Source organism: Megalobrama amblycephala, linkage group LG18 (genome assembly GCF_018812025.1).
Source record: "Megalobrama amblycephala isolate DHTTF-2021 linkage group LG18, ASM1881202v1, whole genome shotgun sequence".
NCBI classification, from domain to species: Eukaryota; Metazoa; Chordata; class Actinopteri; order Cypriniformes; family Xenocyprididae; genus Megalobrama; species Megalobrama amblycephala.
The window spans coordinates 35,195,512-35,213,795 of NC_063061.1; the positions used below are offsets into that span (position 1 = coordinate 35,195,512).

Genomic DNA, 18,284 nt, shown 5'->3' on the forward strand with positions numbered 1-18,284 from the left:
AATGGAAATGTCTACATACTACATACTATTACTACTGTAAACTTTGCAAATAGGACATCAGCCCCTTCAACTTCCGCTCCTACCCAATGACAGAGGAACGCAGGGTTTTTTTCCACTGGAGTACTCACGTGAAGGATGCGTGCACAACTAATAACTAATATCTGCGCTGGGTGCGCCCCTCCCCCTATAACTGTTCTGTCTCGCGGAGGAGCTCATTTGTGTGCATCTGTGTGAAACACGCATAGGAAAAAAGAACGACAGAAAGAACGGCTCCCCTCCAGCCGCGACTCGGCTCCCATCGTTCATGTTTATGAGCCGTTCAAAAGAATCGGTTCGTTCGCGAACGTCACAACTCTAAACTGTGAACAGCAGAAGATCAGCTTTATCAATATAACCTGAAGGATTTCACAAACAGTTGTTCTGAGCAAAAAAAAAAAAAATCTTTATTTTAGGCACACACAGACATCAAGAATCAGCCTGTGAATCTCAACAGTGGTGAGAATAATAAACCATGTTGCAGTGCATTCTGGGAGCCACCAATCAAAATTCATCCATGGCTCCCATCATGCATTGCTGCATGAATAAATTATGAGCTGAATTGTCTTAGTAATTTTCTTTATTCTCATATTTTATTTTGCTCCATTTATGTGACTTTTTAGTAGCTTGTTTTCTAATGGTCAGAGTTGATCTGTTGATCAGAATATGTTGCTTGTCACCGTCCTTGAGATTCACAGGCTGATTCTTGATGTCTGTGTGTGCCTAAGAGAAATATATATATATATATATATATATTTTTTTTTTTTTTTTTTTGCTCAGAACAACTGTTTGTGAAATCCTTCAGATTATGTTGATAAAGCAGATCTTGTGCTGCTGTAATCAATAACGTAAATCTAACTCAGAGATTGGGCTCTAAATGAGTTCAGATATTCAGACCAAATAATGATTATGCAAAAACATAACCAACATCACCTGACCATTTTTTCCACTTGTTTGTCTGGATGTTATAACTCTGATAAAACAGCCCAAACAAAATTTTATTTTAAAAAGTCAAGGGTCAAGAGCCCAACTAAAACAAACCCTCATCTCCACGATGGTGGCTTAAAAATTGTGATTTTCTCCTTTGGTGATTCTGCTTGTTATCATCAGGTGTCTTCAATAATGGTCAATCATCACTCAATTAATCACTTAATTATCTCATTAACTTTAACACTCTGGAGTATGGTCTCACCTGTACTCCCTGGAGAGTTAATTTAACACTGCAGTTTTTGCTGTGTAGGAACATAGAAGTATGCTTAAAGTGCAAAAATAATATATAAAAAGTAAACTATAAGTGTGATGTCATGTTCACTTAAAGAAAACTTAAAAGTATACTTGCACTAAACTAGCAGTTTACTGAGAGTATATTTCAAAGTGTACTTTCGGATACTAAAAATGTAGCTACTACTAGTATTAAAATAGTAAACTACTAGTATACTAGTATAAGTTCACTTTTAGTACAGATGCAGTACAAATGTGAACTAGTTAAAGTTTACTACTGTTACACTTATAGTACACTTAAACGTATACTTCAATTGGGCCAATTTAGTCCCAAGCGGTATTAAAATAGTACACTTACAAGTTTACTACTAGTACATTGATATTATACTTGAACATTACTTTAGTATACTTGATCAAATGAACTTGACGTATACTAGTTTTTCGTAAGGGAACTTACAGGTGAACATGGTAAAATTATGCACAATTCAACACTATAGCTATCATTATTTATCGTCTCTACTACGGCTCGCTGAGTAATGTTATGTTAGCTATATTACGCAGCTACGTGTGCTAATGACACATGCTTCATGAAAAAATAAACAAAAAAATATGTATGATCAAAATACAAAAAGAAAGATTTACCTGTCCAGCAGAAATAAAGCCATCAAGGAGTCACTTTTCAGCCCCTTGAGTTCCCTCAGTTCTCGCCATCGCTGGAAAGCCACGCCGATATTAACTCGCGTTTTATTTCTTTGTTTATCCAAAGACTTTTTGTTCATTGCCTTTTCTTGTACTGTTACTGTCTTCCTTTTTTGCCTGGTTTGCCTTCACTAACTGCATAGGCCGGTACTGTGAATTTAGCTTGCTGTTTCTCTGCCATTGTTTTGGTATTCCTAGGATCCATGCCTCTTGGATTCCCCAAATCAAACGTGCGCGCGCAAGTGGGCAGGTCATGTGTGGCAAAAGGGTGGTTGCCATGGTTGCGAGAGAGTGACAGCCGCCTAAGCCAATCCTATGTTTCGTCCCGGATGGAAATAATGAGCTGTGTTTAATACAGATTAAACGGTCTAGAGTCAATCGATTTTTATACTCTTTTTATCAGAGTTCTTACATTTTAATTATGCATGTATATATATAGAAAGTTTAAACAAATTTGGAACAAAATTTCTTACCTACCCTGCCTTTAATAGTGGGAATTGGACCCTAAATTAAAGTGTTACCAGAAAAAGCAATAAATCCACAAAGCTAGGTTTCTTTTCATTTATTTTGAACAGACTGAATAGCAAATTACAGTTTGTTCCACCTAGTGGCATTTAGTCCCCTGTTGGTACAGTACAGCCTCCTTTAGTAAGTTTATTGTTATTTGCGGCATTATTTAACATTCAAATAATAATATTCAAATAATTATAACCACTCTGCGCCTGATTATTCACACACATCTGATTATCATCGGCTCTGCTTGTTTGCAACTCTTTAGTAAATCTGGCCCATAGTGTTCAAAAATCAAAAAGCCTTGAATCCTTCAAGGCCTTTATCCATATATGTTAGTCAATCTATATTTCAGAGAACAACTTTTAAGCTTTACTGTTAAACTTTCCCAGACACAAGAGCTCAAAATAACAGAAGATAAGGATCAGTGTGTGTGGTTTGTTTTTGTGTGTGTGTGTGTGTGTGTGTGTGTGTGTGTGTGTACTGAAATTCTAACCCGATCTCACAGCAATTTGTACGTATTTTACAAGGTGGCTAATTCGTTCGAATCCATACAACCTCACTCGTACTAATTTGTATGTTTAAATTGTACTAATTAAAATGTAAATGTGTGTATGTGTGTGTGTGTGTGTGCGTGTCAGTGCAGATGTAAATGTGGATGAATGTGAGTGAAATGCGTAAAATAAGTGTCTGTGGATGTGTGGGTATCACTGAGTATGGGAAAAACATACAAACATGATTTCTTGTAAGTCTCTTCTGCATATGTTAAATATAGTAAACAATTTCTTGTCATGTTCTCACAAAGAAGCATATATATTTGTACATTTCATACGTTTGTGGATCAGATTCATGTGTGAGGATGCACGTTTTTGTCTCATTTGTTTGATTGGGTCTACTTTTATGACTTCTCAGGACATCTGATAATGTTTTGGGTCATATTTAAGCAAAAATATAGAAAATTCTAAAAGGTGCAAGCAAAGATTCAAGCACCATTGAAGTTAGATAACATGCATTTACAATGAAAAATACTTCTAAAGCATTTATTAATCTCATGTTAATTTCAACATTATTAAAATCAAACATATCTGTTAATGACCTTTAACGACCTGAGATAACATGAATTAACAATGAACAGTTAAACATTAATAACTACTGTAACAAATGCTTGTTAATGTTAGTTTTAAGGCGAGACATACTTTTTTCAGTTTTGAGATTTTGGGCTTTTTGGCTTTTTTTTTCAGACTAGTGGTAAGAAAATATCCAAAATACACTTTTAAACATTTACTTTTTGGTATTTTATCTATTTGTGTCTATAGATTTCAATTACAATACAAGGCCGTTTTCTCAAAATGAGTTTTTTCTCCTATGCTGAGCCATATATCTCCACTTCAGAAGCACTTACATACACATTTATTACTTACATATATTCTGAAGGTTTTTACTGAGGGATTTGTTCATATATAATTTGTCTGATTATATACAATTTATTTCAACAATATCAATTTTTTTCTGAGTGTTTACAGTATTTTCTGAATTATGGAGTGATGAAAAGAGATACCCAAAATCCTCTCTGTAAAAACCTTTGACTCTAAAATGTCAAAAAAGAAAAAAAAAAATGAAACAAGAATTCGGAAACTAACTTAATCCAATGTTCAGGTTTTTATTCTAGAAATTTGTGCAAATTAGCACATTTTTAAGTAGATAATGCCTTGTTTGCATATTTAAACATAACATGTTCATATTGTAATCAATCCACTGGGGAAGTATGGTGATAACTATTAGTTAATTTTTTTACCCAGTTCACCTGCAGTGTCTCGCCTTAAAGGTCCCGTTCTTCGTGATCCCATGTTTCAAACTTTAGTTAGTGTGTAATGTTGTTGTTAGAGTATAAATAAAATCTGTAAAATTTTAAAGCTCAAAGTTCAATGCCAAGCGAGATATTTTATTTAACAGAAGTCGCCTACATCGAACGGCCAGTTTGGACTACATCCCTCTACTTCCTTCTTTAATGACGTCACTAAAACAGTTTTTTGACTAACCTCCGCCCACAGGAATACACAAGAGTTGCGTTTGTAGAGTGTGTTTGTCGCCATGTCGTCGAAACGCTGTTATTTTCATCCCGCAGTCCAATCACCGGGTCTGATTCCGGCTCAAATTGATAGGGTAAAATTAAAGACATGTTTACAATAACACTGAGCGCGTGCATCTCCACGTTATGGTAAGAGGCGTGACCTTTCCGGGACCTTTCCGCTAAGCTGCTGTCGAATCACAACACAGGAACCGCTGGCACAATCAGAACTCGTTACGTATTTCTGAAGGAGGGACTTCATAGAACAAGGAAGTCATCAGCCCGTTTTTGTGACAGTGGAAACAGCGGTATACAGATAAGTAAATTATGTGAAAAATACTGTGTTTTTTTTACACGCGAAACATGAACACATGTTATATTGCACACTATAAACACAATCAAAGCTTCAAAAAACCACGAAAAACGGGACCTTTAAAACAGAACTACTGGAACCATATTAGTGTTACCATTTCTTCAGATTTTTTGTCTTGTAATTTCTTTTTGGACCATTATTCATCAGATCCTTAGTAAATACTGCAGGTGTTATGATGATCTCAGGCACAAAGTTGCAACTTTAATTGTACTGATCAGAATTGAACATTCACATCAGTATTTTAGCTCATTTCGAGTCGAAATGAGTGGACTCGGGAGGCATTTGAGATGTTGGCGCCTTCTTGAACTTTATCTGTACATGTCAACACTGCAAAAAATGCTGTTCTTATTTAGAGATTTTGTCTTGTTTCTAGTCAAAATATCTTAAAGTTCTTAAATCAAGAAGCAAAATAAAGAAGTGGGGTAAGCAAAATAATCTTATATCAAACCAAAAATAAGCTATATAATCTTGTTTTCAGTTTGGATTAAGATTGTTTTGCTTACCCCACTGGCAGATTATTTTGCTTGTTTTAAGGAAAAACTCACTTCATTTTGACTTATTTTTCCTAAAAACAAGAAAATAATTTTTACTTGTCATGAAAATGTTTCTTGATCTAAGAATTTTTAGATATTTGGACTGGAAACGAGACAAAAATTCTAAGTAAGAACTGCATTTTTTGCAGTGAATGTGTCACATGTGTTATTTCTCAGGACACATTTTCCCCTTATATCCGTCAGGTTATGTTTGGTCTGTATGTGAGATGTGTGTGAAGTGTGTGTCTGTGGTTGTTAAACCTTGTTAACCTTAACAACCAAAAGCACATTTTCAGATTTGTGGATAAGTGAGTTTCCAACTGAAAAACACATTTCACATACTCTTACGAAGTAATAAATGTTTGTGTTTTGAGTCTTTTCATTATTTGGATGCTCATAATGATGATTTGTTTATAATATTTGTTTATTAGAATGCATATTTTTGAGTTCCAAATCATGACACCAAAGAACAGCTCATCAACAATCAAACTTTATTCAGTGAAGCAATACTACAGAACGTGTCTCATATTCAGTTTTTGCGCTGATCTTCGCTGTAGAATATGAAGAGCAACTCGAATCACTGAAACAGGAAGTAGAAGAGCAGAGGAGACAAGAGCAGGAGGAAGCTTCCCTTAAACACTCCATCTAATCAAGACAAAAAGGAAATTAGTCTACAAATAGAAATTATTAAAAAATTGCATCCCAACTGCTGATCAGTTTCATCACACTTTTATAAAAACTTATCAAAAACTCTCTGAAAGCACTTGACTAATTCACAAGCTTCTTCTTTCCACACTTTTCTAGCTTTACAACAATCACTTTTGTTTGAATTATTATAATAGTGGTTATGGAAAAAGGCAACTGCTAGATGAATACATGTAAATTAACAGTCAAATAAAGGCGAATACCTGCTGCATTGCAGAGTTCAGAGTCACAGCAGTGCATAAACATTCTTGCTCCACTTGGAAGCGTTTTGTTCTGAGGTTCACATTCTTTTGCACACCCTTTAGTTGTGTTGTACTCCATATTGGAACCTGCAAAAAGGACAAACCTCCTATATAACAGGGTAAAGAAACAATTCCTGAAAACACAATCCTCTTACAAAAGACAATACTATATGTTAATCTCATCACATGCAATACAACTTTGTCTTTGACCACACCAGCAAAACAAAACATATTATGCAACACACAAGAAAAGCATTTGCCATTTAAAACCAACAGAACAGTTCAGGTAATTTAACCTCATTAAATAATTGCAATTATGCAATGAGATTAACATATACGTACTTCTACGACGATCACTTTCAGTAAACTATTACGGCAGATTTCCACATTATACTGGACTTACAAACAAGCTTTTCCACTGTTGTGCTAAGACATTTAGAAGATCCAGCTGAACATGTCTCCTCTGTTGCATTACAGGAACCGGACGAATCAGACGTGCACTTGTAACACTTGAGAGAATATCCTTAAAGACAGAGAGAGAGATTGAGTTAGCGCTCTATATGTGCCTAATAATACATGCAATACTTGCTGTTTTTTGTACCTCCAGTGAGAAAGATGAAAAGAAGAACGACAGAGATTCGCAGATCCATCATGTGTCAGGAACAGAATGAAATCAATGTTTCAATGTAACAATGTTTCTATTCCTTTTATCCTCTTCAGAAAGGGGTGGGTTTAATGATGACCGCACTGTGAAGTTCTACGCAAACTTGACACCCACAAACACCCACAACCTAATGATTGTAGGTTAATGATTTTAAATGAAAGTTCCTCAAGAAAGACAAAGTTGATTTTGGCTGCTTGCTATGTTTTTCTGACTTGTTGCAATGTGCTTGTTAAAGGGTTAAGGGCGTTGCCTGGCAACGTTCCTAGAACGTTCAGAGACGGTCACAATGTGTAGATCTTTTAAGAGTTGGGGGACGTTATTTGGAGGACCTTCAGGATGTTCTGGGAATGTTTAGGGGACTATTACTATAGGACGTTCTGTTAACTTCCCAAATGTCTTTGTAACGTTCTCGCACGACCATAAAATAACCAAAATAGAACGTCCCCCTAAACTTATACCGGGAACGTTATTAAATGACCAACAGAGGACTGTGAGGGAACGTTCTTTTAACATCCCAAATGTCCTCTTTGTAACGTTCTTATGTGACCATAAAATAACCAAAATGGAACGTCCCCCTAAAGTCATATAAGGAACCTTGAACTGCAGCACTTTCATTACCAAAAGAGGACGCTTTAGGAACGTCCCGAATGTTCTGTAAAGGTTCCGCATTTTTGTCACCTTTAGAGAACTTTTAGGGAACGTTGCACAAGGTCATGAGAACGTCGCCTTCACGTGAGAATACTATAAAAGCGCAGATGGGAGTGGAAAGTTCTGCGAATGATTTACTGACAGTGCGCACATTGAACACAGACGCAGCCGGATCATTTCCATGATGACCTATGCAATCATGCTTTTTTGGCGGTGTAAATACTAGTAAATTGGTGAGTGCAAAAGTTAAATAATGTTGGATGATTCATTTAATGCTCTCCTTCCATAAATTTTGTGTCTGAAAAAGAAACTTGTACAAATGCATATACATAAGGTCAGCTGCAAAAATAACCCTGTCCACGCCTTTTCAGTGCTAATTTTTCACTGCGTGTCTTTAGTAGTTTTTTTTTTTTTTTTTAATGCCGGTGCTGTTGTTTTTTGGCATTTAAAAGAGTTTCTCTTGTGTTGGTTTTTGTGGTTACCGTTGTGCTGAAGAAAACGGTAAAGTGTATTGACAGTAAAATGTTGCTATTTATATATAAGAGCTGCCAATTTTCGCATTAATTAGATTATTTAATTACAGTAAAAATTAAGGATGTTAAAATTATTAAAGTTCACTTTCAAATGAAAATTAGCTCAAGCTTTACTCACCCTCGAGCCATCCTAGGTTTATATGACTTTCTTCTTTCTGATGAACACAAATGGAGATATATTAATAAATATCCTGACACGTCCAAGCTTTACAATGCCAGTGATGAGTATGAGCTGAAGAAAGTGCATCTATCCACATCCATCCATCATAAACATACTTCACACGGCTCCAGGGGTTAATAAAGGCCTTCTGAAGTGAAGCAATGTGTTTGTGTTAAAAAAAAAAAAAAAAAAAATCCGTATTTAACAAGTTATGAAGTAAAATATCTTCCACCAGATCACCTTCTGTATTCAACTTATGAAGAAAGTGTAAAACTCTTCCAGCCTTCCCTATTCAACTTACGGAAAAGGCTTAACTGATCCAGTTCCGTTTTTTTTTTTTTTTTTTTTTTTTCGGAATTTGAATATGGAAGGCTGTCTGGTGAAAGCTAGTATTTTACTTCAGTGGATTTTTTTTACACAAACGCATCGCTTCGCTTAATCCTTTAACTCATTTAACAGACTAGCCTCAACCCTCTACATAGGCCATCTGACATTTCATCAAAAACTCACTGCGTGATGAAGCCTGTCAAATGCTGTTAGAATGTCCCTAAAATTCAAAAATGCCCCTGTTTGAGTTTGTCTCATTTTTACATCATATGATAAGCTTTATCACATGAGTGCTGTTTTTCTGTCCTGAAACGCGATACTGATTTTATACAACAGTTCTATATATAAGAAGTAATTATTGTGTTATTTTAGACTTAATATTGTCTGTTTTGCCTCAGTTTTGCCTACGAAAATATAGCATAAAGATAAAGCAGAACTGATCATCTCCGAGCGACACACAGCATTTCATTTCTGAATCCGTGTTTTGAACGAACGAATCGGGTGAACCAATGATTCATTGGACCATTCATAAACAGAACCATTTACTTCACTCCTGAATGAATCAGCCATTCAAAAACAAATGATTGAATGAATGACTCAAGGACCCTGCCCCAAATGGCACCCTAAACACTTGCAGGCTTCCTAAGAGTCCGCAATAGCAAGCTTCTGGAGGGCACCTAAGCACATAAGTCTGAACTAGTGAGTTTAGAGCCGATGATTGTCTTCAGAGCTTTGACTTTGATGCGAGCGCCTATTGGCAGTCAATGCAAACTGAGGTGTGACATGCACTTTCTTCTGCTCGTTAAAGACCACTCTTGCTGCCGCATTCTGGATCATTTGCAGAGGCTTGACAGTAGAAGGCCTGCTGAGAGAGCATTACAATAGTCCGGTCTGGATAACAGATCCAGCTCTTGGGGGGCCACTGTCCTGTACAGTTCAGCTCCAGTCCCATTTAAACACACCTAAACCAGCTAGTCAACCTCTTACTACACTCTAAAAAATGATTATAGTTATTTTAAATACAAAAAAGGTGTGTACATCCCACAAAAGGATTTAGGTGCAGGACAACAAAAGGGCAAATGTTGGCAAAAATAAATAAATAAATAAATAAAAATAAAAAAATAAATGGGATGTCTGCACACTGATATAACTGCTCCAAAACCTTTATTGGATTATTTTTTTTAAAGGTGCCCTAGAATTAAAAATTGAATTTACCTTGGCATAGTTAAATATATATATATTTACTTATATAAATCTCATTTGTTTAAAAGACCTCCGAAGAACAGGCGAATCTCAACATAACACCGACTGTTACGTATAACAGTCAGGATCATTAATGTGTACGTCCCAATATTTGCATATGCCAGCCCATGTTCCCAACATTATGAAAGGCATTACACAAGGGCATTAACGTCTGGATGTGCACAGCTGAATCATCAGACTAGGTAAGCAAGCAAGAACAACAGCGAAAAATGGCAGATGGAGCAATAATAACTGACATAATCCATGATATCATGATATTTTTAGTGATATTTGTAAATTGTCTTTCTAAATGTTTCGTTAGCATGTTGCTAATGTACTGTTAAATGTGGTTAAAGTTACCATCGTTTCTTACTGTATTCAAGGAGACAAGACTGTCATTATTTTCATTTTTTAAAGACTTGCAGTCTGTATAATGCATAAACACAACTTCATTGTAGCATTAGCCATTAGCCACAGAGCATAGCCTCAAACTCATTCAGAATCAAATGTAAACATCCAAATAAATACAATACTTATGCGATTAGACATGTTGCATGATGAACATTTTGTAAAGATCCATTTGAGGGTTACATTAGCTGTGTGAACTTTGTTTATGCTGTTTAAGGCAAGCGCGAGCTCCGGGGGCGGGGAGCACGAGAATTTAAAGGGGCCGCAGCCTGAATCGGCGCATATTTAATAATGCCCCAAAATAGGCAGTTAAAAAAAAAAATCTATGGGGTATTTTGAGCTGAAACTTCACAGGCACAATCAGGGGACACCTTAGACTTATATTACATCTTTAAAAAAAACGTTCTATGGCACCTTTAACCCAAATGCTGGATTCAGCTTGTTGGGTCATTTTATTGTGTTCTTATTTTTAATATTACTACCCTGCTGAGTCAATGTAACCCAGTGTTGGGTAGTCTGTGCCAAACTGGTTAAAACGTGTTGCATTTGTCATTTTGTGTTTTTTTTTTTTTTTTTTGTGAGAGAAAACTTCCTGAGTGGAACTTCCTCAATGAAATTAAGGTTTGTATTAAATTATATTCCTATCAAATTATTATGTACCAATGGGAAAATGACTGTAGTCTCATGTCACAGATAATGGATCTACACTCAAAGTGAACAATGTGCCACCTTCACCTCCATCTTCACATCTGTTATAATAATTTCAATTTGTGTTTGACCGTTGCAGTTTAAATAAACCATACATCTCAAGTCACATGAAGGCAATTGCCACCTGCCTTCTCTGCTGCCTGATTCTTTCTTTGCCTCCCTCTGGTGGATAACATTAAATGCATGGCCTTCCTCTCTCATTTTACTAGCCTTTATGAATGCTTAAGTATTATAACCCCATGATACAGACACAAGCAGCAACAAAAATCCAACACAACATTTCAGTCTTACTAAAGTACTTCAGTACTTTTATATCATAAAGTTTTCCCCAGAGGTTTTCCAGCTCTGTAATAAGTGAAATCTCAAACTCAATTTTTTTTTGTAGTAGAATGATTTATTTCTGTGATTATTTCAGGTAAGGATAGTACAAAGAAATACAAGCTCTATATTCAGTACAGCGTGTCTCATTGTAGAATCAGAAGAGCTGCTGGATTCGGTGCAGCAGGAAGTAGGAGAGCAGAGAACAGGAAGCTCTGGGTGACACTGTTGTACATCAAGCTCTGTGTCACTCTAAGCACCGTTAAAGGTGTAGCTCTGGGTGACGCTCTGGATGTAGCTCTGAGTGAAGCTCTTATCACCGTTACACAGGTTCCCCTCACAACATGAAACGCCCTGAGCGTTAGCAGATGCTGCGGCATCACAGATGGATTTAGAGACACAGCCTTTTACAATCATTGACTGGCCTCCAAAAGTTCCTGATGAAAGGAAAGAAAGCAAAGGGAGTTTGTTGACCATATATGTGAAATGTAAAGTTTAAAAATAACACCCATTAATGATGGAGGGGCACAATTATGACTTTAATCTTCTTCCTTTTGCAGATTCTCACCTCTGTCTGAAATGCAGCGATCTTCAGTCCCTGAACATCTCATGATGTTTGAGCAGCTCTTCTTATCGCAATAGTAACATGTGTTTCCATTGGGGATGTTAGCTCTGGGATCTAGCAGGAAAGAAGTGTTCTTTTATTTTATTTCCTCTACAAATATAACTTCTAATGAAACAACACTCCTTTAGCAGCTCCAATTCTTGAAGAAAAAATCAAGTCCCACCCCACACTTTATTTCCTGATTAAATATCATATGGAAGTGTGTTCACTTTAAAGAAGATAGTCATTTGTACTTAGTAAAGTACAATACCTGGAGCATCTTTGACATTGCAAAAGTAAGAGCCACAGCAGGAAGTAGACGTCTTTACCACACCAAGGTTCATGGATCCGCTTTGACAAGCAACAGCACAACCTTTAACCTTCACTGTGGAACTAAAGAACCCTGAAAAAACATGAATGATACAGGAAAGAGCAGATCAGCTGCACAATATTTAGATTAAAAAGGTACTTATAAGTTGAAAGTAGAACGAAGCAGTGAAAGTAAAAAAAAGGTTTTTATTGCAAAAATTTTGCATTTTTCTAATTTCAAAAAAAAATAAAAAATTATTGTAACAATCTGAGAGAAAACAAATTTAATATCAGATATCTATATAGAATATTCTGTGATTGCATTTGTGAATTTCGGCAGGTAAATAAGTTGGTCTAGTGGTAAGTTACATTTCCACTGTTGCAGCACCAATAAATTATCTCCATCTGTTCATAATAACAATCCATCATATTGGACTTACCAACTTGTGTCACCACAGTTGAACTCTCGCACCGAGTAGCATTAATTGGACATTTCACGAGATTTTCTTTACAATTCTCCGTCAGGCACTCATAACAGTAGAGAGAGTGTCCTTTAGTAATAAAAAAAAGAGACAGAGAGAAAGTGAGACATCCAATGATCTGTATGTTTGCCTAATAAAAATTATAAAAAGCTATTTGTACCTGCAGTGAAAAGATTGAAGAGAAGAAAAACTGAGATTTGCAGATCCATCTTCGATCAGGAGGAGAATGAAATAATGTGTCTGTTTCAGTGTCCATTTTATAGCTTGTCTGAAGGGGAGGATCTTCATGAGAAAATGACAGTTTATCAAGAATAAAATGAAAGTAGATACTTTATAAAATAGGAATTTAAGCTTGCATACTTAATGACAAAGTGAATTTTAATAAATATATCATTCTTTCTATTTGTAAACATAGTTCTTCTTAAGCCAACCTGTTAATCATTAATCAGAAATGATAGAAAATTAAGATTTTCAATGATTTTGGGTGAACTATACACAAACTGTCAAAGTTCTTAACCAGTAACATCAAATTAATTTATGTTTTAGATCTTTTGGATAATGAACAGCATTGCTTTTCTGATCGACCAACTATAGACCCCACTATTGTGCTAACCTCCAAAAAACAGGAAATTGATATAGGTCAAGGTTGCTTTATTTCAGTAAGGTATAGAGATTTAACTGCATGTTTATACTGCACAAACCTTCAAACCAGACAGTTAAGACTTCAGTTTAAGATACAACCCATATATATATACTGTATATATATATATATATATATATATATATATATATATATATATATATATGTATGTATGTATGTATATATATAAAACTAACCTACAGTTAGTTCAGACTGAAGTGAGAGGTGAATAAGAACCCTAACCCTTGCTGTAAGCCTAAATTTGATATTAACTGTAGACCTATCCATCAAATCTGATTTTGTTTATTTATTTATTTTTTTTAATTCAAATGATGTTCCAGGGTCAACAGGGATGGTGATGCAGGAACATGTTCTACTTGGTGAAATCAGGTTCACTGGGTGGTGAAGATGGGAAGTTACAGAGAAATCAGGTCAAGATTAGTTTCCATTCTCTTTTCACTTCAATATCCTGTATTGTTGCAACTAGCTAAAAACACCTGTTGTGGTGGATTTTGTCTGTACATTTAACAGTCATATAGTAAAACCAGTGGTGTGTGGTTTTCTGAAATGAGGAGGAAAGTTTTTGAAATGGTTTATTTTTTTAATTTTTTTTTTTTTTTTTTTTTTTTTTTTTAGGTTTCATGTACCAGTTAGACTTAACGTTGTCACGTTTTCCTGGATAAATAATCATTACATTAAAAAAGAGAAACCAAATATGGTTCTATTTTGTTTTATTTATTAAAACCAAGAATAAATCTCAGCAAGTTAGTGTTTTTATTTATTCCAAAATAATAAATACATTTAAACAATAGGACTGGGACAATAAATCATTCTGTCCCACACAGCAGGGGACTCCTAGGCGGATCCGCATTCAAGTCGCCAAATCCGCGTGACTGTCACATCCGTTTTGGCGCTGCTCAGAGGATCAGGTCCGCATCCGGGCGGCGCCATAAATTCTACTGTCAATCAGCGGATCCTGAGCGGACCCATGTCGGATCCGCGGACGCGCACGCGCCTTTACTGTAACGGGTGTATCAATTTGCGGGTCCCACACGGACCCGCCGCGGAGGTAAGGTTTTAATCGCGGATGCGGAGCGGATGCAGCGCGGAGCCAAGACGGGGTCCGCGGTCCGCCTCCGTTACAGATCCGTCACTGCGCGCAAGTGGACTCCGATACGGGTCCGTTCGTGGCAGAGGTGGAAAGTCCAGGGGTCAGAAAGTAAAAGTCCTGCCATATTTTTTTTTCCACCCGCTGAAGCGCTGTTAAAGTTAATGAGGTAAATAAGTGATTAATTGAGTGATGATTGAGCATTATTGAAGACACCTGATGATAACAAGCAGAATCGCCAAAGGATAAAATCACAATTTTTAAGACATCATCACAGAGGTCATGGTTTGTTTTAGTTGGACTCTTGACCCTTCACTTTTTACTATTAGAATTTGTTTGGACTGCTGTAACTGAGTTATAACAGCCAGACAAGCAGAGAGAAAAAAAAATGATCAGGTAACGTTGGTTGTTTTCACATGATCATTATTTGGTCTGAATCACTGAACTCATTTAGAGCCCAATCTCTGAGTTAGATTTACATTATTGATTACAGCAGCACTGAGATTCTACAGCAGGAGATCAGCTTTATCAATATAATCTGAGGGATTTCTTAAAAGTTGTTCTCTTCAAAAAAAAAAAAAAAAAAAAAAAAAATTTGTTTTATTAGGCACACACAGACATCAAGAATCAGCCTGTGAATCTCAACGACGGTGACAAGCAACATATTCTGATCAACAGATCAACTCTGAACATTAGAAAACAAGCTACTAAAAAGTCGCATAAACAGAACAAAATAAAATATGAGAATAAAGGAAATTACTAAGACAATTCAGCTCATAATTTATTCATGCAGCAATGCATGATGGGAGCCATGGATGAATTTTGATTGGTTGCTCCCAGAATGCACTGCAACATGCTTTTTGATGGTCACCACTGTTGAGATTCACAGGCTGATTCTTGATATCTGTGTGTCTACATGAGAGCCTCTTTTTTTTTCTAAGAACAACTTTTGATGAAACCTTTGAATTATTTTGAAAAAAAAAAAACTGGATCTTGTGCTGTACAATGAATCACAGTGCTGCTGTAATCAATAATGTGAATCTAACTCAGAGATAAATCTCCAAATGAGTTCAGTGATTCAGACCAAGTAATAAGCATGTGAAAACATAACCAACGAAACCTGATCATCTTTTTCTTTCTGCTTGTCTGGCTGTTATAACTCAGTTAAAACAGCCCAAAACAAAACTTAATATTAAAAAGTGAAGGGTCAAGACAAGAGCCCAACTAAAGCAAACCCTCATCTCCACGATGGTATCTTAAAAATTGTGATTTTCTCCTTTGGTGATTCTGCTTGTTATCATCAGGTGTCTTCAATAATGCTCAATCATCACTCAATTAATCACTTATTTATCTCATTAACTTTAACAGCGCTTCAGCGGGTGGAAAAAAAAAATATGGCAGGACTTTCACTTTCTGAGCCGTGGACTTTCCACCTCTGCGCGATACCTCCGTGGTGGATCCGCCACGGAGTCCTTTTGCTGTGTGGGGTGGATCGATTCTGAGATTTTCCGAATGCATCGCGATTCTTTATTGAATTGATTCTGAGCTTAGATTTTAGCACGTGCTAAGCTAATTTTTAACCGCACGCTCAAATGCTCATGAAGAAGAGCACTCATGCATTTGGCTAAGTACTTAGATTAATGTAAACAGCCCACTGTAAACACCCGTGTAATTTGCTTCAACCTTTTTGAACTTTATAAGTGATTATATTATTGACAGTTTAAGTGGTGTGTGTATAGGAATTGGAAGCAAGCAGAGTACGGCTGTTTCTGAAGCATGCAGCGCCATCTGCTGTTAAAAACTAAGCTCAGAATCAATTCCAGAGAGAATCATGATGCATTTGGAAAATCTCAGAATCAATCCAGAATCATTTCTCAATTCGCGATTCAACGATTTATTGTCCCGGCCCTATTAAACAATATAGTTTTTTGTGAACTGATGTTCAGCTGTTCTTTTTAATAGTCAACTTACAAACCCGATTCCAAAAAAGTTGGGACACTGTACAAATTATGAATAAAAAAGGAATGCAATAATTTACAAATCCCATAAACTTATATTTTATTCACAATGGAACATAGATAACATATCAAATGTTGAAAGTGAGACATTTTGAAATGTCATGCCAAATATTGGCTCATTTTGGATTTCATGAGAGCTACAAGTTCCAAAAAAGTTGGGACAGGTAGCAATAAGAGGCCGGAAAAGTTAAATGTACATATAAGGAACAGCTGGAGGACCAATTTGCAACTTATTTGGTCAATTGGCAACATGATTGGGTATAAAAAGAGCCTCTCAGAGTGGCAGTGTCTCTCAGAAGTCAAGATGGGCAAAGGATCACCAATTCCCCCAATGCTGTGGCGAAAAATAGTTGAGCAATATCAGAAAGGAGTTTCTCAGAGAAATCTGCAAAGAGTTTGAAGTTATCATCATCTTCAGTGCAAAATATCATCCAAAGATTCAGAGAATCTGGAACAATCTCTGTGCGTAAGGGTCAAGGCCGGAAAACCATACTGGATGCCCGTGATCTTCGGGCCCTTATACGGCACTGCATCACATACAGGAATGCTACTGTAATGGAAATCACAACATGGGCTCAGGAATACTTCCAGAAAACATTGTCGGTGAACACAATCCACCGTGCCATTCGCCGTTGCCGGCTAAAACTCTATAGGTCAAAAAAGAAGCCATATCTAAACATGATCCAGAAGCGCAGGTGTTTTCTCTGGGCCAAGGCTCATTTAAAATGGACTGTGGCAAAGTGGAAAACTGTTCTGTGGTCAGACGAATCAAAATTTGAAGTTCTTTTTGGAAAACTGGGACGTCATGTCAACCGGACTAAAGAGGACAAGGACAACCCAAGTTGTTATCAGCGCTCAGTTCAGAAGCCTGCATCTCTGATGGTATGGGGTTGCATGAGTGCGTGTGGCATGGGCAGCTTACACATCTGGAAAGGCACCATCAATGCTGAAAGGTATATCCAAGTTCTAGAACAACATATGCTCCCATCCAGACGTCGTCTCTTTCAGGGAAGACCTTGCATTTTCCAACATTACAATGCCAGACCACATACTGCATCAATTACAACATCATGGCTGCGTAGAAGAAGAATCCAGGGTACTGGATCCTGGTGCATCATAAAGAGGAAGATGCGACAAAGAAGACCTAAGACAGTTGAGCAACTAGAAGCCTGTATTAGACAAGAATGGGACAACATTCCTATTTCTAAACTTGAGCAACTTGTCTCCTCAGTCCCCAGACGTTTGCAGACTGTTATAAAAAGAAGAGGGGATGCCACACAGTGGTAAACATGGCCTTGTCCCAACTTTTTTGAGATGTGTTGATGCCATGAAATTTAAAATCAACTTATTTTTCCCTTAAAATGATACATTTTCTCAGTTTAAACATTTGATATGTCATCTATGTTGTATTCTGAATAAAATATTGAAATTTGAAACTTGAAGGAAACACATCATTGCATTCTGTTTTTATTCACAATTTGTACAGTGTCCCAACTTTTTTGGAATCGGGTTTGTATTTTCATCAGTCATCAAGCTCGGTAAACATTGGTCACAGACACAAAAAAAGTAGGGTAGGCAATTTTTTTAAACACTTTTTGTTATACTGGTTGAAACTCTCTTCACATCCTGATAGCTATCAATAACAGAAGTAGTCTAAATGTTAAAACATGTACATATATCTTCACAAACGAACAGCAGGCACGTTTTACAGTTCCTCCTGAACTAAAA

General features: G+C 36.5%; 2 protein-coding genes across 2 annotated transcripts in view; both read right to left on the minus strand.

Moving 5' to 3' along the window:
- The window catches only part of LOC125253453 (urokinase plasminogen activator surface receptor-like), a 551,125-nt gene that overhangs the window by 483,194 nt on the left and 49,647 nt on the right, over positions 1-18,284 (minus strand). The gene's annotated exons all lie outside the window — the stretch shown is intronic.
- LOC125253455 (ly6/PLAUR domain-containing protein 2-like) lies at positions 5,921-7,147 on the minus strand. Its single transcript, XM_048167418.1, has 4 exons — positions 6,989-7,147; positions 6,791-6,910; positions 6,349-6,474; positions 5,921-6,085 (listed from the first exon to the last, which is right to left on the minus strand). Exons 1-4 carry the CDS (start codon positions 7,038-7,040, stop codon positions 6,018-6,020), a joined length of 366 nt encoding a protein of 121 aa, XP_048023375.1. The 5' UTR covers positions 7,041-7,147; the 3' UTR covers positions 5,921-6,017.

What these genes read in the sequence shown, in the direction of transcription:
- LOC125253455 (XM_048167418.1), bottom strand. Translation starts at nt 7,040, where the DNA reads ATGATGGATCTGCGAATCTCTGTCGTTCTTCTTTTCATCTTTCTCACT. An exon ending in AACAGTGGAAAAGCTTGTTT is followed by an intron (nt 6,475 to 6,790) that starts GTAAGTCCAGTA and finishes TCCTTTTTGCAG; the next exon opens with GTTCCAATATGGAGTACAAC. An exon ending in TGAACTCTGCAATGCAGCAG is followed by an intron (nt 6,086 to 6,348) that starts GTATTCGCCTTT and finishes TGTCTTGATTAG; the next exon opens with ATGGAGTGTTTAAGGGAAGC.